Genomic DNA, 25,510 nt, shown 5'->3' with positions numbered 1-25,510 from the left:
AACAAACAGGCATTATATTTCTACTTTAAGAAGATTTTTTCCCAAGTGCAATATTTATACTGATCATGTAGATCATATTATTTGTTGTTTTTAATGAGTTAAAACCTGCCTTTCCCCCTGACAGATTTTTTTTGCATGTTTTCAGTGCAAATAAAAAGTGTCACCTTTTTGGGCCCATCACGAGTTTGCATCCCTGGAGTAGTTGCCCTGTTGTTTGCCCTGGGTTGTGTTCAGTAGGACAATAGGAAAATCTGTATTCCAATTGGTCAAGTTGAGGTAGTACTTTACCATTTCAAAACGTTTTGTCCCTACTGAACATAGCCAGCGATTTATTTTTTGTCCTCATCAGAGGAAGAATGATTGTTGCATTCATCTTTGCCTTCCCTTCCTATAGAAACTCTGAGTTTGTAGCACCCACCCAGGAAAACTTGAGCCAAACACCTTTCATCGTCCCCAATTCACCGACAGGACAAGAAAATGAACTGGGTAACTAAACTTTATTTTATCCAGTTGACATGTCAGTTGTTTTAGTTTCTATTCTGAAAAATAGAACTCAGTGATAGACTTCTGGTAACCCCGCAGGTGCCGACGAACCAATGGACACGTCTATGCCTCCGGAGGCCCAATCGGATGGTAAGGAGGAGGAGCCAATGGACATGGACCCAGCTCCTAAGTCACACCCCTCGGCATCCACCCCAGTATCCCAGAACTCCCCAGGTTTTGTGTTGGAGAGGACCCTCTCTCTGCCTACCCAGCCTGAGTTCTCTCATGTACGTATCTTTAATCCATTGACCAGGTAGTGGGGGAAAAATAGATTCAATTAGCACTGAACTCAATGGCCGTGTCCGGTTATCCGTTTTTGCGTATTAAATAGTAGGCTGTTTGGGAATGTGAAAAATATCATGTTTTATAGTATGAGTCATTTCGAAAATGTAGTTTGCTTTAAATTCCTGGATGTCATACGCATGGCTTTTCATGTAGTAGGAACTCAGACCAATGTGTGTTTGACAACAGCTGATAATCATGTAAGGGTTTGGGCTGTACCAAAATGAAAGCATGGTGGGGAACAACCAAATTGTGCATTAGATCACGTCTTCTCAGTATGGATGAGCCTAGTATTATTTTTTTGACAGTTTAGTCATTTAGCAGACACTCTTGTCCAGAGTGACATACAGTTAGTGGATTCATCTTAAGATAGCTAGGTGGAACAACCACATGTCATAAGTACATGTTTCCACTAAACCACTAAAATTCACAAATTTTAGTGGTTTAGCAGACACACTTGTCCAGAGTGACTCACAGTGTTGAGTGCATACATTTTCCTACTATTATTTTCTCCTACTAGTCCCCTCGTGGCAATTGAACCCACAACCCTGGCGTTGCAAGTGCCGTGCTCTACCAACTGAGCCACATGGTACCACATAAATGGAGACCAGGGATCTACCCTTATCTCTCTTTATTCTTCCCTTATTATGGATTATGTTGGTTTATTATGATGATCAAGAATCTCATTATTCAATCAGGTTAAGTCCTATAGGTTCATAAAACACCAATTTAGTTTCTTCTTTTTCCCTTTCCAAAGGATGTATTTGTCCCAACCCAGAGCCAAGAGGCTGGAAGCAGTAGCATAGCTCCACAAGAGACGCACAGCAGGAAAGTGACATCATCATCCCAACCCACAGCACTGGATTCAAGCTCACCCAAGATGGCCGCTGCACCCGCCCAGTCCAAAGCACCCACAACAACTGACCGAGAACACTCTGTGACTGATTCTTTCCAACTGGAGCTGTCTGTGAATACTCAGAGCTGTAGTCTGGCCCAGCAGGCTTCCATGCAGGCTGGGGGGAAGGATGTCGAGGAGGACAGTCAGGCTACACAGATAGAAGAAGGTCTGGACGGACGCCTACGGATAGACACCATTGACTCTGTGATTTCACGTAACAGCCAGAAGAGGGAAAGTAACGGGGTCCCCTCTGACTCAAAAACACCTGCCATTTTGCCTAAAGTTCCTCAGGTGCCTGACTTACTGAAGACTAGTGGGGAAAGTACCAGGAGAGAGGAATGTAACACTTCACAGAAGTCTGACACGCACAAACAGACAACCTTGAATGTACGCAACATGAATATAGGCGACGATGGTATCAATGTGACGAAAACAGAGAGTTCTCAGAAGCAGGATGCCAAGGCCTCTTCCCCCTCTCCTTCCTCCCAACAGAAGCTTGAAACCATAGACTTATTCACCCCTAGCAGCTGTGTGCAGGAGACACCTTCTTCCTCGAATAGCGCTGCCTGTAGTTTAGCCTCCCTGTCTCAGTCTCAATCCCAGTCTGTTTTCCCACAGATGTCTCACGTGGGATCAGTGAAGGCTCTCTCTCCGAGTCCAGGTGTTTGTGTAGACTCCAGAAGAGATGGAGGAGGAAGGAGAGACATAGGAGAAGCAGGAGGAGGGGGAAGCCCGACGAGCTCACAGAAAAACAGGGACCCGTCTAAATCCATACAGTCTTTATCGCAGGAGCGTGGAGGCACTGCTACCAACAGCCCAAAGGAGAAAAACAAAGCAGATGAAGAAGGGATGGAGGAGGGGGGAGAGAAGCAGCACGATAGCACGTTGGGGCCCGAGGGCTCAGGCCTCTATCTGTCTCTCTCTCAGAGCCAGGTGCTTTCTCCAGAGCCCATGGAGGAAGAAGAGGAGGAAAAAATAGGGAAGTTCTCTGTCTCGCACTCCAGGAGCGAGGGAGGAGTAGGAGAGGAGGAGAGCTGCAGCAGCATCATTGTGCTGGAGGAGAGTGAGAAGGGCTCCCAGCTACTGGAGAAGGAAGTGAAGTCGCCGTCTAACATGGGCACGTCTCAGCCAGTGGCAAGCCGGCGGGGGTCAGTGTCGTCCAATGGCACAGGGTCACAGCTAAAGGACACCCAGCTGGTACCAATCGGACTCACCCAGGCTGATAAGGAAGGGTCTAGGGAAGCAGAGGGGCTCAGAGACAAGAGCCTCAGTGACAGCTCTGGAGGTGAGAGGCCTCGATGCCTGTGGAGATATCAGGTGACTCAATAGCATTTCCTTGATTCCTTGTGTCCTCTCTTCTTTCTTTCCTTCTCAAAACACATTGTAGGAAAAGATCAGAGGGGAGGAACCTCAGACCTTCTTCCCTCACCTCCAATGTGTTTTGAGGAGCGAGGACACAAGGAAATGATGAAAGACTAAGAATCCATGAAGTAGATAGAAGTTTGTTTTTGTCCAATATATTGTGTGTAGACCGAGGTTGGGGGATGGGGTGGGTCACCAGGGGTATGTTTGGGTTGGGGGATGGGGTGGGTCACCAGGGGTATGTTTGGGATGGTGGTCGGGGGGAACACCAGGGGTATGTTTGGGATGAGGTGGAACACCAGGTGTATGTTTGGGATGGGGTGGGGTGAGAACACCAGGGGTATGTTTGGGGTGGGGTGGGAACACCAGGGGTATGTTTTTATTTCTTTCTTTTATTTATTTCACCTTTATTTAACCAGATAGGCTAGTTGAGAACAAGTTCTCATTTACAACTGCGACCTGGGCAGTGTGAACAGACAACAGAGTTACACATGGAGTAAACAATTAACAAGTCAATAACACAGAAGAAAAAAAAGAGTCTATATACATTGTGTGCAAAAGGCATGAGGAGGTAGGCGAATAATTACTATTTTTGCAGATTAACACTAGAGTGATAAATGATCAGATGGTCATGTACAGGTAGAGATACTGGTGTGCAAAAGAGAAGAAAAGTAAATAAATATAAACAGTATGGGGATGAGGTAGGTAAATTGGGTGGGCTATTTACCGATAGACTATGTGCAGCGATCGGTTAGCTGCTCAGATAGCAGATGTTTGAAGTTGGTGAGGGAGATAAAAGTCTCCAACTTCAGTGATTTTTGCAATTCGTTCCAGTCACAGGCAGCAGAGAACTGCAACGAAAGGCGGCCAAATGAGGTGTTGGCTTTAGGGATGATCAGTGAGATACACCTGCTGGAGCGCGTGCTACGGGTGGGTGTTGCCATCGTGACCAGTGAACTGAGATAAGCCGGCGCTTTACCTAGCATAGACTTGTAGATGACCTGGAGCCAGTGGGTCTGGTGATGAATATGTAGCGAGGGCCAGCCGACTAGCGCGTACAGGTCGCAGTGGTGGGTGGTATAAGGTGCTTTAGTAACAAAACGGATGGCACTGTGATAAACTGCATCCAGTTTGCTGAGTAGAGTATTGGAAGCTATTTTGTAGATGACATCGCCGAAGTCGGATCGGTAGGATAGTCAGTTTTACTAGGGTAAGTTTGGCGGCGTGAGTGAAGGAGGCTTTGTGGCGGAATAGAGAGCCGACTCTAGATTTGATTTTAGGGGGGGGCTGTTGGAGTATCCAGGAGGAAGGCATGGAAGGGGTGGTGGGGAACACCAGGGGTATGTTTTCGATGGGGTGGTGGGGAACACCAGGGGCATGTGTGGGGTAGGTCACCAGGGGTATGTGTGGGATGGTGGGGTTGTTCAAAAACGTGTATTTTTTCTTATTGATTTAACAGCTTTTGAAGTGATTCAATAAATAGGTAGACACCCCCCCATGTGCTTGCTTGCTGACCACTGATAGCTGAAAGATTTGATAGATTTTCATCTAGTTGCTTTCATGTGTCAGTGTCCCTTCAGATCAGTGGCCATGAAGGGAAGGCGGTGATAAAAGACTCAGCCAACTCTATTGAATTCAAAGTGTTTTGTCCCTGCAGTAAATCCATTGGGCTACCATGGCTATATAAGCCTGTCATCATTTCAGTCTGTTCAGAGATCGTAATGGTTTTTGTTTGTATTAATATTTGTCCTCTGCAGAGATTCCATTCCACTTCACTCTCCCCAAAGAAGGCGAGCTGATTGGCCCTCGTGTGAGTGCCACTCCCCTCTGATCAGCCAGTTGAAGCAGACACCAAGACACAGCACTCCGATTGGTGGGTTCCTCCCCTCAAATACTATCAACTGGCTCTCTCCATAGCCAGCTTTACCATGTGAACTGAAGCAAAGTATTCTAACCACCAACCTATATAGTCTCACACATCACTTCACACTCACTCTCTATCCCACACACACACACACTCACACTCGCCCTCATACATCAACACACACTCACCCTCTCTCTCCGATTCACCCACTCAGGTACACACACACACATACTCTCTCTCTTTGTCGCACCCACCCCCTTTACACAAACAGTTGTTCTCCCAGTCACCTCACCTCATCATTCCAATATCATGGTTCCCTAGTAGGATCCCCCAGAGAGGCTCTAATCTGAGCCAGATTACATCGTGGTGGTCGTCGGCTCTTTTTGTTTTCCTCAGACATGACTTCCTTCTCTGAGAAGTCCGCGGCGGTGGGTGATGTTTCCACGGAGACGGCGATGGCGACCAGTGAAATCACGGCAGGGGAGAGTGGCGAGGACACGGCCGACGGGGCTGATGGGAAACTGAGTTTGCGGATGAAGCTGGTGACCCCTGTGGAGGAGGGCAGCTCAGAACACTTCAGCCTGCAGAGTAAGAGCTGTTATAGGCTGATTATTAATGTGTTATTACCGCATTCAAAGAACAGAAATAGGACAGCACTCCGGTAAATAAACTTAAATTGACATTTTTATTGCCGCACGAACGTTTGGGGTATGAGCCCTTCAGCGTGCAAGGCAATGGCAATCAATGTCACAACAAGACCACACAGGTGGGTGTAATTCTAAATTGCCAGTCAGTACTGGCCCAGTGGAGATCCCAGCATAGGGAGCTGTGGGGGAAACATGACAATCAAATAAAGATCCACAATACAAAGACATTATGGTGTCATTACCTAAGTGTTTGGCCTGTTTAGAATCTACAAAAGACAAGATGAATAACATTCCTCATTAAGGCCTGCTGGGTTACCATGTAATTACCAATGGAATAGGAATTATAGCTGTTGTAGTGGTTTATATTCCAATGCCTGTTTATAAACGTGATATGACCATGTATGTGACCTATTTGTTTGCCTATGGATGTTCAAGACATCTGTATGTTATTTTCTTGTGAATCTGTGTGTTGATACCATGGAGGGACAAGGGACTATCTTTCAGATGGTACGGTGGTCCATAGAAAATGCAAACAGCATTAAACAATATCCAACAACTGTGTACATAGAATTAAACGGGTTTCATATGACTACTGAAGCGTATCCATTGATGTATAGAAATGTGACATCTGCTGACTCTCACACCTTTACTGCAAGAATAGACGTCTCAGTTTGTTTGTTCATTTCTTTTGTTCAACCCCCCAAAACGCCAAATTAAACACTTTTCTTTTCCTCCCAGAGCCACCGCGATCAGACGAGGAAGGCTCTGTCTCCAAGGTTACCACCGTTGTCAAGGCTGTAACCAGGTAACCCGCTTTGGTTTCTATGCAAGGCAGCCAGCCCGATTTCAAGCTTTTTCCCCTGCCTGGGATTTGACTGTGTCCCAAATTGATTTTTACATCTCATTATCACGATTCAGCTTCATTTAATATTATTTTGTTTACATTTTAGTAATTTAGCAGACACTCTTATCCAGAGCCACTTACAATAGTGTGTGTGCATACATTTTCATACTTTTTTCATACTGGGATGCCTTTTTGTTCACAACTCTGTACCCCAAATAAGAGCACTGTTGAGAATATTATAGAATAATGTGTATATATACAAAGATGCTTAATACAGTATGTTACAACCGTCATTGAAAGATCATGGCTGACATTTGCATTTATTTGCATATATTTAAATGTATTTACGTATACATGTATTACCTGACTTTGTCAGGTCATTTGGTTTCCATGGTTTGTATCAAATCAAACCAAAGTTGGTCACGTGCGTCGAATACAACAGGTGTAGACCTTACAGTGAAATGCTTACTTACAGGCTTTAACCAATAGTGCAAAAAAGGTGTTAGGTGAACAATAGGTAGGTAAATAAAACAATAGTAAAAAGACAGGTTATATACAGTAGCGAGGCCATAAAAGTAGCGAGGCTACATACAGACACCGGTTAGTCAGGCTGATTGAGGTAGTATGTCCATATGGTTAAAGTGACTATGCATATATGATGAACAGAGAGTAGCAGTAGTGTAAAACGGGTTGGTGGGTGGCGGGACACAATGCAGATAGCCCGGTTAGCCAATGTGCAGGAGCACTGGTTGGTCGGCCCAATTGAGGTAGTAGGTACATGAATATATACAGTGGGGCAAAACAGTATTCAGTCAGCCACCAATTGTGCAAGTTCTCCCACTTAAAAAGATGAGAGAGGCCTGTAATTTTCATCATAGGTACACTTCAACTATGACAGACAAATTGAGAAAAAAAATCCAGAAAATCACATTGTAGGATTTTTAATTAATTAATTTGCAAATCATGGTGGAAAATAAGTATCTGACCTCCCTATAGGCTATCTTGTCGGTGTTCACTGTTGTGTTATCTGCAAACTTAATGATGCTGTTGGAGTCGTGCCTGGCCATGCAGTCGTGGGTGAACAGGTAGTACAGGAGGGGACTGAGCACGCACCCCTGTGGAACTCTAGTGTTGAGGATCAGCGTGGCAGATGTGTTGCTACCTACCCTCACCACCTGGGGGTGTCCCGTCAGGAAGTCCAGGATCCAGTTGCAGAGGGAGGTGTTTAGTCCCAGGATCCTTAGCTTAGTGATGAGCTTTGAGGGCACTATGATGTTGAACGCTGAGCTGTAGTCAATAAATAGCATTCTCACATAAGTGTTCCTTTTGTCCAGGTGGAAAAGTGGAGTGCAATAGAGATTGTATCATCTGTGGATCTGTTTGGGCGGTATGCAAATTGGAGTGGGTCTAAAGTTTCTGGGATAATGGTGTTGATGTGAGCCATTACCAACCTTTCAAAGCAGTTTGTGGCTACGGACGTGAGTGCCACGGGTCTGTAGTCGTTTAGGCAGGTTGCCTTTGTGATCTTTGTCTCAGGGACTATAGTGGTCTGCTTAAAACATGTTTGTATTACAGACTCAATCAGGGACATGTTGAAAATGTTAGTGAAGACACCTGCCAGTTGGTCAGCACATGCCCGGAGCACATGTCCTGGTAAACCGTCTGGCCCCGCAGTCTTGTGTATGTTGACCTGTTTAAAGGTCTTACTCACGTCGGCTACGGAGAGCGTGATCACACAGTCGTCCGGAACAGCTGATGCTCTCATGCATGGCCTCAGTGTTGCATGCCTCGAAGCGAGCATAGAAGTGATTTAGCTTGTCTGGTAGGCTTGTGTCACTGGGCAGCTCGCAGCTGTGCTTCCCTTTGTAGTCTGTAATAGTTTGCAAGCCTTGCCATATAAGACAAGTGTCGGAGCCGGTGTAGTATGATTCAATCTTAGCCCTGTATTGACGCTTTGCCTGTTTGATGGTTTGTTGTAGGGCATAGCAGGATTTCTTGTAAGCTTCCGGGTTAGAGTCCCGCACCTTGAAAGTGGCAGCTCTACCCTTTAGCTCAGTGCGAATGTTGCCTTTAATCCATGGCTTCTGGTTGGGGTATGTACGTACAGTCACTGGGGACGACGTCCTCGATGCACTTATTGATAAAGCCAGTGACTGATGTGGTGTGCTCCTCAATGCCATTGGAAGAATCCCGGAACATGTTCCAGTCTGTGAAAAACAGTCCTGTAGTTTAGCATCTGCTTCATCTGACCACTTTTTTTTATAGACCGAGTCACTGGTGTTACCTGCTTTAATGTTTGCTTGTAAGCAGGAATCGGGAGGATAAAGTTGTGGTCAGATTTACCAAATGGAGGGAGAGCTTGGTACATGCCTCTGTGTATGGAGTACAGGTGATCTAGAATTTTTTCCCCCTCTGGTTGCACATTTAACATGTTGATAGAAATTTGGTGAAACTGATTTAAGTTTCCCTGCATTAGTCTCCAGCCACTAGGAGCGCTGTCTCTGGGTGAGTGGTGAGTGCTCATCCTTTTACCATGCACAGTTGAGTTGACACTCGGGTTATGAAAGTAGTTTTGAATTCGCTGGGGGGTTGCTGGTGTCTGTATCCTAGATGCCGACTCCTGCCGTTTTGCCTTCTAGTAAGGGACTGCTCAGGGTGTCTCCGCGTGTGTGTCTCAGGGGGTTTGGTTCTAGTATAAAGACACATTTCCGTTCTTCCCCAAGGAAATGGAGAATAATGCATTGCAAGGCAATTTCATGACATTTTATTGGCTTGTTGTATGACCAGTGTTCCTGTCCCCAGCCCCCTGCCCAGCCCCTCTGTGTTCAGCAGGGTGAGGGAGGCCCACAGACAGGTGATGGAGGACCAGGCCGAGGCCCATCCCAGTGACCCTGGAACCCCTGTCAGGTAAACAACGCGTATGGCCTCTGACATGGGTTGTGTTCATCAGGTCAGTGTGGCACATCATTTTAAAAATGTTGCGCAATGCAAACCTTAAAACAAGCGTTTCTTAGTGGACAAATTTGGATTGTAGGCTACCTCTCAGTTTCAGACTGATCTCTTCGGATGCATGAGAAGGATAGTTCTTTTCAGCACGCCTTCAAAAACTAAGGTTTGTCTCTGAGCATTTGGTGCCAACCTGAAGTATAGTCAGTTGATTCCCAGTATAATAGCTCTCCCTGCTGGCTGAAATGAGAGCCTAGTAGTAACACAAGCCTAATGTCTATTGTGGCCTCAGAGTATCCCTTCTGTTTTAAAGTCCTGTAAAACTTCAATTAAACCTAGTCTCAAATAGTAGCTTGTCCATTTTAAAAGCCGGGCAGTGGCACACATTTCAGCAAATATACGCCTGTTTCAAATAAACGCTGGGTCTAAATTAATTGTTTACAAGGTTACGATGACTTATTTACAAGGTTTCATGTTTGATTTGTTACATTGAATAATTCAGTAATGACTTGAAAAATGTACGTCAGTCATCTGTTTTTATCAGCATTAAGAAACTGCTATCAGCATTAAGAAACTGCCGTTGGCTGCTAACAGCTGAGAACTGCTAGCTAACTGGCAAACACAAAGACAGTCAACTCCTGGAGTACAGAACCCTAGAAGTCAGCTGATCCCACACTAGTGGCGAAAGTAAGAACTGCCAAAATTGCACAGTCAAATAGGAGAATAATTATATATTTTTTTCTCAAAATAGAGGCATACGAAGACAGAAATGTGACGGTGTGTAAATGATAACACATTAGTGCAGAAAATGAAGAACATTTATTAAAATGCTAGAAGTGAATTAACTATGCAAGTGAGCAAAAGCTGTGTGCATTATTAAGGAAATAGTTGTTTAGCTCAAATAGTCACCTGTCTCCAATAAGTGCCTGTTGTGTTGAGTGATTTAAAGCAAATAAACACCCATGCTATTAATTAGAGTTTCTCTGTATGAGATAAACAAGGGACATTAATTGTCTGCTCCAATCTTGTGTCCATTTGACCTTGACAGCCCTCTACCTGTCCTGGTATGTATATCTTTAGAATTCAGGAAGTAGGTTGAGTGTGTGTGCGTGCGTGTGAGAGAGACCTACTTCTCTGCTATTTTGGGTACCATTCATGCCCCCTTAGAGAGATGGAGTCTCTGTTTGGTTTTGTCCTGTCGAGGTGTTATTACAAGGTCTTTTTCAAGATGTCCACACAACACACCACAGCCCTAGTTGGACCTGCTTCTCGGTCCTCCCATTACAGGACTACAGAGGCAATATTGAAACCTTTATTAACATTTGGCAAAGGATGATATCAGCCGTTCTGTAAGTTTATATACATTGCCTTCAGAAAGTATTCAAACCCCTTGACTTTCTCCACATTATGTTGTGTTACTATTCTGCCCTTGAGTTGCGTTCCCATGCAAAACTAGACAGATAGCTAACAACTAAGTCTTCAATAAAACTCCCAAGGCGTGACTTTTCTTGAATGAATATATTGAAAACGTTTATGTTGTGAAACTGCAAAATACAGAAAAGAATATACTTTAGTGTTCAATTCACACCGACATACTGTAGCTGTACATTAAACATTTGAAGTTGCATAAATACAAAGCACGTGCTAAGGTACCATGCATCTGGCATGATGCCAAACCATATAGCTAATTGTTAACCATATGGTAATTGCTCCTTTCATTACTCTAATAATGTATAACCATCTATGTAGAATAACAAAGCATATTACACTAGAAACAGTAACAAAACTACAGTATTGTATATTTTACAATTCGTTTGCATGACGCATGAGCAAAGTAATACAGCTAACGACATACACAAAAGGCATTGCAATTTGTGAGTAAATGCAACCAACATTGCTATGTAAGAAACTCTATCAATAACAAGATTATCATCATTAGCTAAATGCTTGAATCGAACTTACAAACAAATATTTTTCCAAGGCTGAAGCGTGACAAGAAATAACTACATTGAAAGACCTGCAACGTAGCGTTGTTTGTAGCTGCTCTATGCGTGCAAAACAAATTCTGAACTTCCTGTTTGCGTCGTCTCTCTAAGTACCAGAAAGCGCCACTAGGGGGAAAATAACACCATTGAACACAATGAAAATCCAATTTACCCATTGTAATAACATAATCTGTTATCTTCTAACAGGATGGCAGCACAGTTACAGCTTGAATTGAAAATGAATTAAATGTATCTTTTTTTGTCACCAGCCTACACGCAATACCCCATAATGTCATTAAAAATGAAAAGCTGAAATGTCTTGAGTCAATAAGTATTCAACCCCTTTGTTATGGAAAGCCTAAATAAGTTCAGGAGTAAAAATGTGCTGAACAAGTCACATAATAAGTTGCATGGACTCACTCTGTGTGCAATAATAGTGGTGAACATCATTTTTAATGACTACCTCATCTCTGTACCCCACTCATACAATTGTCTATAAGGTCCCTCAGTTGAGCATAACATTTCAGACAGATTCAACCACCAGGGAGGTAAAAAAATAAGAGAGGAAAAAAGCAGACATTGAATATCCCTTTGAGCCTGGTGAAGTTATTAATTACACTTTGGATGGTGTATCAATACGCCCAGTCACTACAAAGATATAGCTGTCCTTCCTAACTCAGTTTCCGGAGAGGAAGGAAACTGCTCAGGGATTTCACCATGGGGAGGCCAATGGTGACTTTTAAAACAGTTAGTTTCATGGCTGTGATAGAAAACTGAAGATGGATCAACAACATTGTAGCTACTCCACAATACTAACCTAAATGACAGAGTGAAAAAAAGGAAGCCTGTACAGAATTCAAATATTCCAAAACATGCATCCTGTTTGCAACAAGGTACTAAAGTAATACTGCTAAAAATATGGCAAAGCAATTCACTTTTTGTCCTGAATACAAAGTGATATGTTTGGGGCAAATCCAACATAACACATTACTGAGTACCACTCTATTTCAGTCATAGTGCTGGCTGTTATGGGTATGCTTCAGGACTGGGGAGTTTCAGGATAAAAAGTAAATGTAATGACACTAAGCACAGGGAAAACCCTAGAGGAAAACCTGGTTCAGTCTGCTTTCCACCAGACACTGGGAGATGAATTCACCTTTTAGCAGGACAATAACCTAAAATACAAGGCCAAATCTACAGTAGAGTTGCTTACCAAGAAGACAGTGAATGTTCCTGAGTGGCTGAGTTACAGTTTTGACTTAAATCTACGGCAAGACCTGAAAATGGTTGTCTAGCAATGATCAACAACCAATTTGACGGAGCTTGAAGAATTATGAAAATAATAATAGGCAAATGTTGCACAATCCAGGTGTGGAAAGCTCTTAGAGATTTACCCAGAAAGACTTACAGATGTAATCACTTCCAACGGTGCTTCTTCAAAGTATTGACTCAGGGGTGTGAGTACTTATGTAAAATGAGAGATGTCTGTATTTAATTTTCAAAAGTTTCAAAAAATATGTTTTCGCTTTGTCATTATGGGGTATTGTGTGTAGATGGGTGAGAAAACAAATGTATTTAATCCATTTTTATTTCTGGCTGTAACACAGCAACATGTGGAATAATTTAAGGGATATGAATACTTTCTGAAGGCACGGTATATTTATATGTGCATACATGTATTTCTATTAGTCCTGAAAGTGCTTTACAGTGTAGGGACTCACCCCATCCATGTGTAGCGCCCCTCTGGGTGATGCACGGCAGCCATTTTGGCTCTTGAACGCTCACCACACAATGAAAGTGGTTGATTGTGCCATTGACATATGAAATGTCTCTCTCACCTTTCACAGAGGGGAACTGTTCAGCTCACCCTCACAGCAGAAAAGCTCCCAAAGACCCTCCATCCCCTCTCTCTCCTTGGAATGCATCAGCCTCCCCAACAGCCAATCCGAGCCCCTCTCCAGCCCCCGCCAGGAAGTGAAGCATACGTTGCCATTGGGGCTCAGAGAGAAAGAGCCTCCTGCTGAACCATCCACCCCAGGCCGTCCAGCAGTGAAAACACCACAAAAAGGCACCGCAGCTGGGGATAGAGAGCCGTGTGGGCCCCCGGAGCCATCCACCCCCACCAGAGCCGCTGCCATCAGACAGAGGGCCGTGTCCCAGCAGACAAGCTTTGACAACATCTCTCCCAGTTCACCCAGTAAGGTAAGAGCCACTGGGTTAGCTACAAGGATATGGTTGATCATATTGCAAGGGGATAGAAAGTGATGAGACTCCTGTCCGTTATTCTTCTAGCCTAACCAACATTTCCCCCCCTTGTTCTCACTTTCTTTTCATCAATCTTGCTTGTCTCATGTTCTCCTGTTTTGTTGTTTCTCTCTCACTCCCTTCATCCACCTTGCCTTTCTCATGTCCTACTGTTTTGTCGCCCCCCCCCTCCCTCTTTCTTACACTCTCTTCATCCAACCTTGCTTGTCTCATGTGTCCTTTTGCTTCCTCCTCTCTGACTCTAGCTTTGTCAGAGAGTGGCGTTTCAGCAGACCAGTTTTGAAGCGGCTGGCCCCAGGTCTCCAGCAGCCAGCGTAAGGGTCCTTAGTTACCTCACACCTCCTGTCCTTCTTACAATGTCAAAATGGAACAATAATAACATGTCCGAATAACAGAAACAACCATTGTCCCTTCTGCTAGCCCCTACTCCTTAACGGTTAGCAGATCAAGATTGGCATCCTGTTTGAAATTAAATTCCTAAATTGACAATTGCTTATTGTATTTTATGATTTTATCTTTGACAGAATATAAAACTGGAGTGACTTTGTAGCAGATCAAGGGCTGAATGTATCAAACGTCTCAGGGGTGCTGATCTAGGATCTGGTCCAACCTGCCCATGTAATCTTATTCATTATGATCTCTGAGGCACAACTGATCCTAGATCAGCACTTCTGCACTGAGATACTTGATACATACAGCCCCTGGTGAGTGTAAGCGAAGAACGCATTCTGAGGGTCAAGGGTTAACTCCACCGCCTTCTGTGTGACAGGACGAGCCAGAGACCCCACCCTCGAGGGCAGCTGCTGGTCCCGCCCATCGCAGACACGTGCGGACCATTCAGGAAGTGCGGACTACGGTCACACGCATCATCACAGACGTGTACTATGAGGACGGGAGAGAGGTGGACTGTAAGGTCACTGAGGTGGGGACCAAGCCATTTAGCTCATAGACCTTTCAACTCTTTCTTTTTGACATTGATTACGCGTGTGTGTGTGTTCTTTCTCTTCCTCAGGAGTCGGAGGAGCCGGTGGTGGACAGCCATGTGTTGGAAAGCGACATCTCTCCGTGTCGCACCGGCAGCTCCATGACCTCTGGTGACCTGGGTGATGTCAGCTCTCTGTCCTCCAAAGCTTCCAGCCTGCAGCACAGCTCCGGGGGCACCAGCATAGTCACGGGTCCTGCCCAGAGGGGCCCCGAGTTTATCATGCCGCCCAGCCGAGGGGCCAAGTCTGCCAGGTACTGTAATGGACATGGGTTTGAATTGGATTGTATTTTTTTTATTTTTATGATGCATGCAGTTAATTTCCTGATCTGAATTGACCTTTTCCGTCTAGTGACTGCCTTCTGCCTTCTTGTAATGAGTGGCCCTCAGTCTAGTCTTCTGTAACATGATTTGTAACACTATTTATTGTAACACATGTAACATGTAACACTATTTATTGTGCTTATTTCTTAGTCTTAATCTCTGTTGTCTTTGCACGCACATTTTCACACCTGTCAACAACAAACATTAGAGAAACAAAATAATTCCTATACTAAACAAGGGTTCAGTATCTAAGTACCCTCTTAACCATAGAAATAGAATTACAAGAAGTGACATTCTATGTCTATGCTTTTAACCACTCTTACGTGTTGACAGGTATGCATGCATATGTCAGTCTTTGACTTAGACAGTGGACAAACTACCCCTCCGCCACAACCCCCCCCAACCCAACACCCAGATAAGTTATTCTAAGGCCCTGTCCACAACTGCTCCCCTAGATGGACCAACCCATATGGTCACAATAGGGGTATCCATCAGCTGCCCCATTTCTGCTGTACTGACCGTCCTTCTCTTGGTAGAACTTGGCCTGGGCATAGATCTAGGATCAGCTAACCCTCCCCAACCCTAACCTCAACCATCATAAGGAAAAATATAAAACTGACCTTAGTTCAGCTTTTATGGGATGATTCATCCTTCCCTGTCCCTCTCCTCTCTGTCTGCAGCCCCAGGAGGGGGAGTGGGCCACAGCAGAGGGGCCACAGGGGTCAAACGGCAGGGTCAGAGTTCATCAGAGAGAGAGTTCAAGGACTCCATGGGTCACGGGCCTTCACCCCATTGACGCCCCGCGGAAGAGCCAGGAGGGGCAGACCTCCGTCCCGCTCACCCCTGTCCAGGTGAGCCCTGTCTAGGGACGCCACTGGAGCTGTAGTGGGTCAGAGTTTCAGAAACACCTAGTGACATCATCAAAAGCAGACATTAGGTGCATGAACAAACACAACTACATCCACGCCAGCACGTACGTAGCCAATTGTGCTTTCCCAAAATAGTAATGCAACGCGATTCAACCGGTGTGCAACGCATGGACGCATGGGAGTTGGTTGCTTCCCGACATCATTCAGCATTCTAAAACATGTGTGGGTGCGTGTACATTTTTCCCAACCTTTCGGCTTCCATTTTGAAAACAAGTCAACCTGAGATGAGACACTGAGATAGTTTAATGAAACCTTAGAATTGAGTACAGAAATGTAACATTTTGGGTTCCTAGCTTTAGAACAAGGATCCTCCATCCTGCTGTTTCTAGAGAGCTGCAGTAGCCCAGGTATTTGTCTCTCCAATCCCACAGGGTCCCTGCTGACATTATCCTTTTCCTGTCTTCACTAATCATCTCAATGCAACTCAGCTGTCTCCTTTTCCTGTCTTCACTAATCATCTCAATGCAACACAGCTGTCTCCTTTTCCTGTCTTCACTAATCATCTCAATGTCTCCTTTTCCTGTCTTCACTAATCATCTCAATGCAACACAGCTGTCCCTGTCTAACATGTATGTTTCTTATTGACTAAAAGGAGCCCAAACTTTAAAGCACTACTTGAAGAAATGTGCAGTATATAGAACATGACTGGTCTGTTCCACTGGAGGAGTAACGCTGATCTATTCTTTACATAATGTTTCTAAACATATGTCTTTAATGTTCAAAATGTTGATGGTGCTCTTTGTCCTATTGACTCTCTCAGGGGTGCCGGGGTCCCTCGTGCCAATGCCCGCGGCCAACCACTGTCGTCCTCCGAGGATGAGCCCTACACCCGCCTGTGTCCCACCCCGCACATCCCAGACAGCCCAGTGGTCCCCAGCCACTCCTCCACGTCTCTCCTCACCACCATTTCCCAAGATGAAAGCAGCCCAGCTGGGAGCAGCTTCGTGGGGCTTCGCGTGGTGGCCAAGTGGTCCAGCAACGGCTACTTCTACTCAGGCCGCATCACCAAGGACCTTGGCGAGAGGCGTTACCGGCTGCTCTTCGATGACAGCTATGAGTGCGAGGTCACAGGCAAGGACATCCTGCTGTGCGACCCCATCCCCCTGGACACTGAGGTCACGGCACTGCTGGAGGACGAGTACTTCAGCACAGGTGATTCTGCGTTCAAAACAACTGGGAACTCTGGAAAAATATGAGGTCAAATCATGACGTCCGTGATCTTCAGGTCGGAAAGTTGGAGCTCTAGAAAGGGACCTGAGTTGGAATGACCGTTCAAATAGATTTTTCCCAGTCAAGCTCGTTTTCTTTCCTCGTTCCCAGTAGTTTTGAAAGCAATAATGTCGGAAGTCAGAGAGTTCCCAGTTCTTTTGAAAGCGGCATGAGAAGGGGAAAAGAGAGGACAGATTGTTTGCACTTGAACAATCCCTGACATGGATTTAAAAGAATATGATTGGTTTGGTGTAAGCATTAACTGGAGGAAGTTTCTCCCATGGTTAAACGCATGACGGGGAGTGTAAAAACGCGCGTGGAGAATCTGGACGCAGGACAGGAGAGGACAGGAGAAGAGAGAATGGGGTTGGAGTGGAGGATAGAAAAATAAGACAATTAGAGTCTCAACACAGACCCATGGCTGAGAAGAGGTCAGGCTGTCACTGGAAACTCATTTCCCTTCATGTGGTTGGCCCTTTTGCCAATTCTGTCTTTAAATGGAAAAGAAGCTCCGGCACATTGGTGATCCTGACTCTCCACAAATGTAATGGATCTTCAGTGGAATGTTAATATCAGTGTACTGTAGTCTCTCTTCAATTGACTGTTGTTTTTCTCCATGTAGCTGATATGATGCAAATTTGACTGCTTATCAACCCTTCTCTGGTTTTGCCTTGTCTCCCCAGGTCGAGTGAAGGGCTACAAGAAGGAGGGCGAGGACTTGTTCTACAGTGTGGAGAAGCAGGGCCAGACTACAGCTGTAGAGAGGGAGGGCCAGACTACAGCTGTAGAGAGGGAGGGCCAGACTACAGCTGTAGAGAGGGAGGGCCAGACTACAGCTGTAGAGAGGGAGGGCCAGACTACAGCTGTAGAGAGGGAGGGCCAGACTACAGCCACTGTAGAGAGGGAGGGCCAGACTACAGCCACTGTAGAGAGGCAGTGGTACAGCCGCAGTTCTGTCATCCTGACCATGGAGCAAGGCAACAGGCTGAGAGAACAGTACGGCCTGGGACCCTACGAGCCCTCCACACCCCTGGCCAAGGCCTCTGATATCAGCCTGGGTAAGACAACCACAAAGCTTTGAGGATTGACTAAGTGAGAACCATATAGCCGTGCCCTGGCAAGAACCACAAGTACCCTTTCCACACTGAGCTGAGATGTACTGCACTGGCCTGGTTACGCCAACACAATAGTTGCTGGAACTCTTCTGGAAAGGACAGTGTGAAACTAAATGATTGGACCTAGCACAGTAGCATACCACCCAGCATCCCACTGCTGGCTTGCTTCTGAAGCTAAGCAGGGTTGGTCCTGGGTGGTCCCTGGATGGGAGACCAGATGCGACGAAGTGGTGTAAGAGGGCCAGTAGGAGGGACTCTTTTCTCTGGTCTAAAAAAAATCATTAAAAATATCCCAATGCCCCAGGGCAGTGATTGGGGACATTGCCCTGTGTAGGGTGCAGTCTTTCGGATGGGACGTTAAACGGGTGTCCTGACTCTCTGTGGTCACTAAAAGATCCCATGGCACTTATTATAAGAGTAGGGGTGTTAACCCTGGTGTCCTGGCTAAATTCCCAATCTGACCCTCATACCATCATGACCACCTAAGTGTGATGACGTGTGACATTGCTGTGCCCGCCCCCACAGATTGAAGTAGAGATATAATGAGTACATTCTATGGCGCTGTTTTCCACAGATAACCTGGTGGAGGGGAAGAGGAGACGCAGGGGGATCACAGGGGGGGCCAGCCCCCTCACCCCTGGCCCCTCTGGGAAGAGGAAGCTGATCAGCTCTGAGGACAGGGATAGGACTCCGGCTAAGCGAGGCCGCAGAGGGGGAGCCAGAGCCGGTACGGAGACCAAGTCACCCTAAACTTGACACCATACCTTAACCCTGACCCTACACCTAACCTCTGTGTCCAAGCCTAAACTCTCAACTGTAACCTCTAACATTTAGGTTCAATTTAAATGTCAACCCAAAACCTAAACTGCCCACCTCCAACCCCAGTCTATTTAACACTAAGCCACAGCCCTAACCTCAACCTCGGAGCATAGATCACTGAGCAAACCATACAGACCTGACCCCAGAACAGTGGACTGAGAGCTCTTGGTAATGGTTTGGATAGGTGGAGGCATTTTATACATTCTAGAAATGTATTTCTATATTTATTAACATAATTGGTTTCTGTGGGGTGCAGAATTTTTAGACTGCTGCAATGTACATTTTAACTATTTATTAATACAATTGGTTTTAGTCAGTATTGGTAGTTTTTATGAATGTAATTATGAACTATAAGAGCAGGGCACGCATTGAAAATGTAATGTTTTTTTTTTTTTACACAATTTAAAAAAATAAAGATTTGGATATTTGAAATTATTTTCTGTAAAGAGTATTCTTAGTATTGCTAGCTCTCTATAGAGATTACAGTATATAACCAGTCATAAAGCCTTTGAGTTTGTATTCAGACCCACAGACATTTTTGACTACCACAGTGCACTGCAACCACCACCCTCTCCTTATAATAATATATGCCATTTAGTAGATGCTTTTATCCAAAGCCACTTAGTCATGCGTGCATACTGCATACATTTTATGTACGAGGTGGCAGGTAGACTAGTGGTAGTGTTGGACTAGTAACCGAAAGGTTGCAAGATCGAATCCCTGAGCTGTCGTTCTGCCCAAGAACAAGGCAGTTAACCACTGTTCCTAGGCTGTCATTGAAATTAAGAATTTGTTCTTAACTGACTTTCCTAGTTAAAGGTCAAATAAAAATGTTTTTTTTTAAATGAGTGGTCCTGGGAATTGAAACCACTATCCTGGCGTTGCAAGTGCCATGCTTTACCAACGGAGCGACAGAGGACCTTAGGCTGAGTTGGTATGTGAATAACTACTAATAGACTTGGTGTTGGTCCACATGTGTAAAGGAAACCGGTAAAGGTGTGTTTTTATATTATCCACTGAATATTTGCTTAGAGGGGTGTCTTTCCATAAACCTGTCACTCCTTTGAACTGCGCACGGATCCCAAAAACTTGTTTTGAGTGACGGCAGACAGTGTTTGATGACATTGAGAGAAGTGTCAAGTCAAACCTGTTTTCCTTTAGTTGTTTGAAGAGCTGAAGCTCATGTTTTACTGCACTGGTGGTGTTTGAAGAGCTGAAGCTCATGTTTTACTGCACTGGTGATGTTTGAAGAGCTGAAGCTCATGTTTTACTGCACTGGTGGTGTTTGAAGAGCTGAAGCTCATGTTTTACTGCACTGGTGGTGTTTGAAGAGCTGAAGCTCATGTTTTACTGCACTGGTGGTGTTTGAAGAGCTGAAGCTCATGTTTTACTGCACTGGTGGTGTTTGAAGAGCTGAAGCTCATGTTTTACTGCACTGGTGGTGTTTGAAGGGCTGAAGCTCATGTTTTACTGCACTGGTGGTGTTTGAAGGGCTGAAGCTCGTGTTTTACTGCACTGGTGGTGTTTGAAGAGCTGAAGCTCATGTTTTACTGCACTGGTGGTGTTTGAAGAGCTGAAGCTCATGTTTTACTGCACTGGTGGTGTTTGAAGAGCTGAAGCTCATGTTTTACTGCACTGGTGGTGTTTGAAGAGCTGAAGCTCATGTTTTACTGCACTGGTGGTGTTTGAAGAGCTGAAGCTCATGTTTTACTGCACTGGTGGTGTTTGAAGAGCTGAAGCTCATGTTTTACTGCACTGGTGGTGTTTGAAGAGCTGAAGCTCATGTTTTACTGCACTGGTGGTGTTTGAAGAGCTGAAGCTCATGTTTTACTGCACTGGTGGTGTTTGAAGGGCTGAAGCTCATGTTTTACTGCACTGGTGGTGTTTGAAGAGCTGAAGCTCATGTTTTACTGCACTGGTGGTGTTTGAAGAGCTGAAGCTCATGTTTTACTGCACTGGTGGTGTTTGAAGGGCTGAAGCTCATGTTTTACTGCACTGGTGGTGTTTGAAGAGCTGAAGCTCATGTTTTACTGCACTGGTGGTGTTTGAAGAGCTGAAGCTCATGTTTTACTGCACTGGTGGTGTTTGAAGAGCTGAAGCTCATGTTTTACTGCACTGGTGGTGTTTGAAGGGCTGAAGCTCATGTTTTACTGCACTGGTGGTGTTTGTGTTCTTCCTCAGTCTGTTATAAACCTCTTTTTCTTCATAGACATTTACATTTACATTTAAGTCATTTAGCAGACGCTCTTATCCAGAGCGACTTACAAATTGGTGCATTCACCTTATGACATCCAGTAGACCTTTTCTCTCTTGAAATACACAATTCCAGCTGTTTCATCGATGGTTTCTAATTTCTGTCGTCTCTCTATTTCTCTCTCTGTGTGTATGTGTCTCTGATTGGGCGTCTGTATGTGTCCATCCATTCATTTCTCTCCACAGGTCAGCGGGTTGGTGTGTGTAACACCTCAGGCAGTGGCACCGACCTGCCCTGGGACCATAGTGACCTGGCGGAGACTCACGGCCCGTTGCCCCAGAGTGCATCTCTCTTCCTGGGCTTTGCCTTCATGCTGACCGCATCATCAGAGAGCGACCGCCAGACCAACCAGACAATCAGCGATGGCGAGGAGGGTGAGAAGGCTATGGCCCAATCCCAAATCTACCCCTAAACCCTACCCCCTTGTGGAGATGGGAGAGGATTTGATTGGTATAAGCAATATGGTGAAACTCCATCTGGCCTATCAGAGGACAGGGTGGAGCTATAGTACTATAACATTGCAAACACCTCTCAAATCCAGTCAGATCTCCACATGCATAAAGCATAGGGTCCAGGGGTCGTTTCTGGATGGGAACCTTGTGTATTCCCAGACAGTGGAACACCCCTTAAAGGGATAGTTCATTCCAGTGTTCAAATTATACATTGTCTTTTGGGGGTGCACAACATTGACATCTTTGACCTTTTGGGGGTGCACAACATTGACATCTTTGACCTTTTGGGGGTGCACAACATTGACATCTTTGACCTTTTGGGGGTGCACAACATTGACATCTTTGACCTTTTGGGGGTGCACAACATTGACATCTTTGACCTTTTGGGGGTGCACAACATTGACATCTTTGTCTTTTGGGGGTGCACAACATTGACATCTTTGACCTTTTGGGGGTGCACAACATTGACATCTTTGTCTTTTGGGGGTGCACAACATTGACATCTTTGACCTTTTGGGGGAGCCCCACATTTATATTTGAATTATTATGGGGTCTCTAATTTGATGTTCATTCCAATATTAAAGTTTGACAGATATTCATAAATCGGCGGAATCCTAACTTTGAGACTTTGGTGTTAATAATTGATGTCACTGGGAAACTTGCAAGAAAAAAATTACTGAGTGTGTGGATCAAGTAAAAATTCTGCCCAGGAATCTGGTTAGTTTTAGGCAAAGGTCTTCCACAGTGGTCTGTGCAGCTTCAATGAAATGTATTTAATTAATTTAAGACACAACGACATCCTTTTTTATCTAAATGACAGCTAAAGATCTCTCTGTGTATGTTAACATGTTTTATGTTGTCCTTTCCCTCCAATAGAGTATGTGCAGACGGCCCCCTATCACAAACGTTACACTGAGACCCAGCTGGAGGCCGGAGCAGGCTTCATCCTCAACGACTTCAATGAGGAACAGGTGACATGGAACACCCATAGAGAGAGAATTACTAGAAGGGACAAAGCCTCTCATTTCACTGCAATTCTATTTCTATGAGCACACTTCTACAGCAATGTCAGTTCTCATGGAATATGGAGAGGGAAGCGACAGTAGGGAGGCATTACTGTATGTAGGCACACTACATCCTCTGCACCTACAGTTGAAGTTGGAAGTTTATGATGAAGCCTACACTTAGGTTGGAGTCAAACTTGTTTTTCAACCACTCCACAAATTTCTTGTTAACAAACTATAGTTTTGGCAAGTCGGTTAGGACATCTACTTTGTGCATGACACAAGTAATTTTCCCAACAATTGTTAACAAATTATTTCACTTATAATTCACTGTATCACAATTTCAGTGGGTCAGAAGTTTACCAACACTAAGTTTACTGTGGATTTAAACAGCTTGGAAAATTCCAGAAAATGATGTCATGGCTTTAGAAGCTTCTGATAGGCTAATTGACATAATTTGAGTCAATTGGAGGTGTATCTGTGGATGTATTTCAAGGCCTACCTTTAAACTCAGTACCTCTTTGCTTGACATCATGGGAAAATCAAAAGAAATCAGAAGAAAAATTGTAGACCTCCACAAATCTGGTTCATCCTTGGGAGCAATTTCCAAACGCCTGAAGGTACCACTTTCATCTGAACAAACACCATGGGACAACACAGCAGTCATACTGCTCAAGAAGGAGACGTGTTCTGTCTTCTAGAGATGAAAAGTGCAAATCAATCCCAGAACAACAGCAAAGGACCTTGTGAAGATGCTGGAGGAAACGGGTACAAACGTATATCCACAATAAAACGAGTCCTATATCGACAGGACCTGAAAAGCCGCTCAGCAAGGAAGAAGCCACTGTTCCAAAACTGCCATAAAAAAGACAGACTACGGTTTGCAACTTCATATGGGGACAAAGATCATACTTTTTGAAGAAATGTCCTCTGGTCTGATAAAACAAAAATAGAACTGTTTGGCCATAATGACCATCATTATGTTCGGAGGAAAAAGGGGGAGACTTGCAAGCCAAAGAACACCATCCCAACCGTGAAGCACGAGGGTGGCAGCATCATGTTGGGTGCTTTGCTGCAGGAGGGACTGATGCACTTCACAAAATAGATGGCATCATGAGGAAGGAAAATTGTGGATATATTGAAGCAACATCTCAAGAAATCAGTCTGGAAGTTAAAGCTTGGTCTCAAATGGGTCTTCCAAATGCTTGGGGTCATTGTCCATACTTCCAAAGTTGTGACAAAATGGCTTAAGGACAACAAAGTCAAGGTATTGGAGTGGCCATCACAAAGCCCTGACCTCAATCCCATAGAAAATTTGTGGGCAGAACTGAAAAAGCGTGTGCAAGCAAGGAGGCCTACAACCTGACTCAGTTACACCAGCTCTGTCAGGAGGAATGGGCCAAAATTCACCCAACTTATTGTGGGAAGCTTGAGGAGGGCTACCTGAAACGTTTGACCCAAGTTAAACAATTTAAAGGCAATGCTACCAAATACTAATTGAGTTTATGTAAACGTCTGACCTACTGGGAAAGTGATAAAATAAAAGCTGAAATAAATCACTCTACTATTATTCTGACATTTCACATTCTTAAAATTAAGTGGTGATCCTAACTGACCTAAGACAGGGAATTTTTACTAGGATTAAATGTCAGGAATTGTGAAAAACTGAGTTAAATGTATTTGGCTAAGGTGTATGTGAACTTCTGACTTCAACTGTATATGTCACAGGAGGTAGTGCACTTGCTCTGTAAACAAAGGGTCCCTGGTTCAAGTTCCATTTCAGCATTCTTCCCTCAATTGCTCCACTAAAATAATGCAATGTTTAGCTTTCCTTCTACATATTCAATTTCTAATATTGCCCATCGTGAAGTGTCCTCTCTTGTGATTCCCTCCTGCCGCAGTGCAAGGCGGCCTATCAGAGCCTGCTGATCACCGACCAGCATAGCCGAACCAGGAAGTACCTGCTGTGTGTGGCCAGTGGCGTGCCATGTGTGTCTCACATCTGGGTGAGGGACTGTTGCAAGGAGGGCAAGCTGCTCAACTACAGGAACTACCTGCTGCCCGCCGGAGTGGGCCCTGACGAGCGCATAGTGGAATGGTGGGGATTGTAGTTGTTTATGTCCAAAAATAGTCAGACTACACCTGTCCCTATCATATAGGAATAATGCAGGCACTTTAAGTCGGCCCTGTCAAGTGATACAAATGTAAACACTGGTAGTCTACTATTTTAATGGCATCCACAGTCTATCAATCAAACACATTTTATAAACCCCTTTTAACAATAGCAGTTGTCACAGTGCTTTACAGATACCCAGCCTAAATCCCCTTAGAGCAAGCAATGCATAAGCACAGTGGCTAGGAAAAACTCCCTGGAAAGGCAGAAACAGGCTCTGAGGGGTGGCCAGTCCTCTGGATGTACCAGGTGGAGATTTTAAGAGTACTTGTGCCAGATGTGTTCAACTGTTCCTAGATGACCAGCAGGTCAAAACAAATAACCACGGTGGCTGTAGAGTCATGCTTTCAAACTGAACAAAACACTTGAAGAATGAATATGGTCCAGGTGCTGAGGGGAATGCATTGAGTGCTTTTGTTTATTTTGATCAGGCATCCGCGCTGCAGCCCGTTTAAGGCCCTGCGGGTCCTGTTGGTATTTGAGGAGCCGGCGGAGCTGTGGTCTGAGCTGCTGATGATGAGTGGAGCTTCCTCTGTGAGACAGCATCAAGCAGAAAAGGACAGCTCTGGTACATACAGTACAATACATGCTCTCCTGTCCCAGCACTGCTTGA

The 25,510-nt window shown here is 44.8% G+C and overlaps 1 protein-coding gene across 1 annotated transcript in view; it reads left to right on the top strand.

Moving 5' to 3' along the window:
* Positions 1–25,510, top strand: part of LOC124035524 (TP53-binding protein 1-like) — a 32,742-nt gene that overhangs the window by 6,493 nt on the left and 739 nt on the right. The window contains 20 exon segments of the mRNA XM_046348983.1: positions 395–486; positions 583–770; positions 1,583–3,008; positions 4,843–4,905; positions 4,908–4,958; positions 5,346–5,537; positions 6,335–6,401; positions 9,243–9,347; positions 13,219–13,573; positions 13,882–13,950; positions 14,406–14,558; positions 14,649–14,872; positions 15,623–15,793; positions 16,632–17,023; positions 17,764–18,138; positions 18,770–18,922; positions 21,454–21,642; positions 22,597–22,691; positions 24,626–24,822; positions 25,329–25,465. Coding sequence (XP_046204939.1) covers positions 395–486; positions 583–770; positions 1,583–3,008; positions 4,843–4,905; positions 4,908–4,958; positions 5,346–5,537; positions 6,335–6,401; positions 9,243–9,347; positions 13,219–13,573; positions 13,882–13,950; positions 14,406–14,558; positions 14,649–14,872; positions 15,623–15,793; positions 16,632–17,023; positions 17,764–18,138; positions 18,770–18,922; positions 21,454–21,642; positions 22,597–22,691; positions 24,626–24,822; positions 25,329–25,465 — 4,694 coding nt within the window.

This window comes from Oncorhynchus gorbuscha, linkage group LG05 (genome assembly GCF_021184085.1).
Source record: "Oncorhynchus gorbuscha isolate QuinsamMale2020 ecotype Even-year linkage group LG05, OgorEven_v1.0, whole genome shotgun sequence".
Taxonomy (NCBI): domain Eukaryota; kingdom Metazoa; phylum Chordata; class Actinopteri; order Salmoniformes; family Salmonidae; genus Oncorhynchus; species Oncorhynchus gorbuscha.
This window is presented reverse-complemented; position numbering and strand designations above follow the sequence as displayed.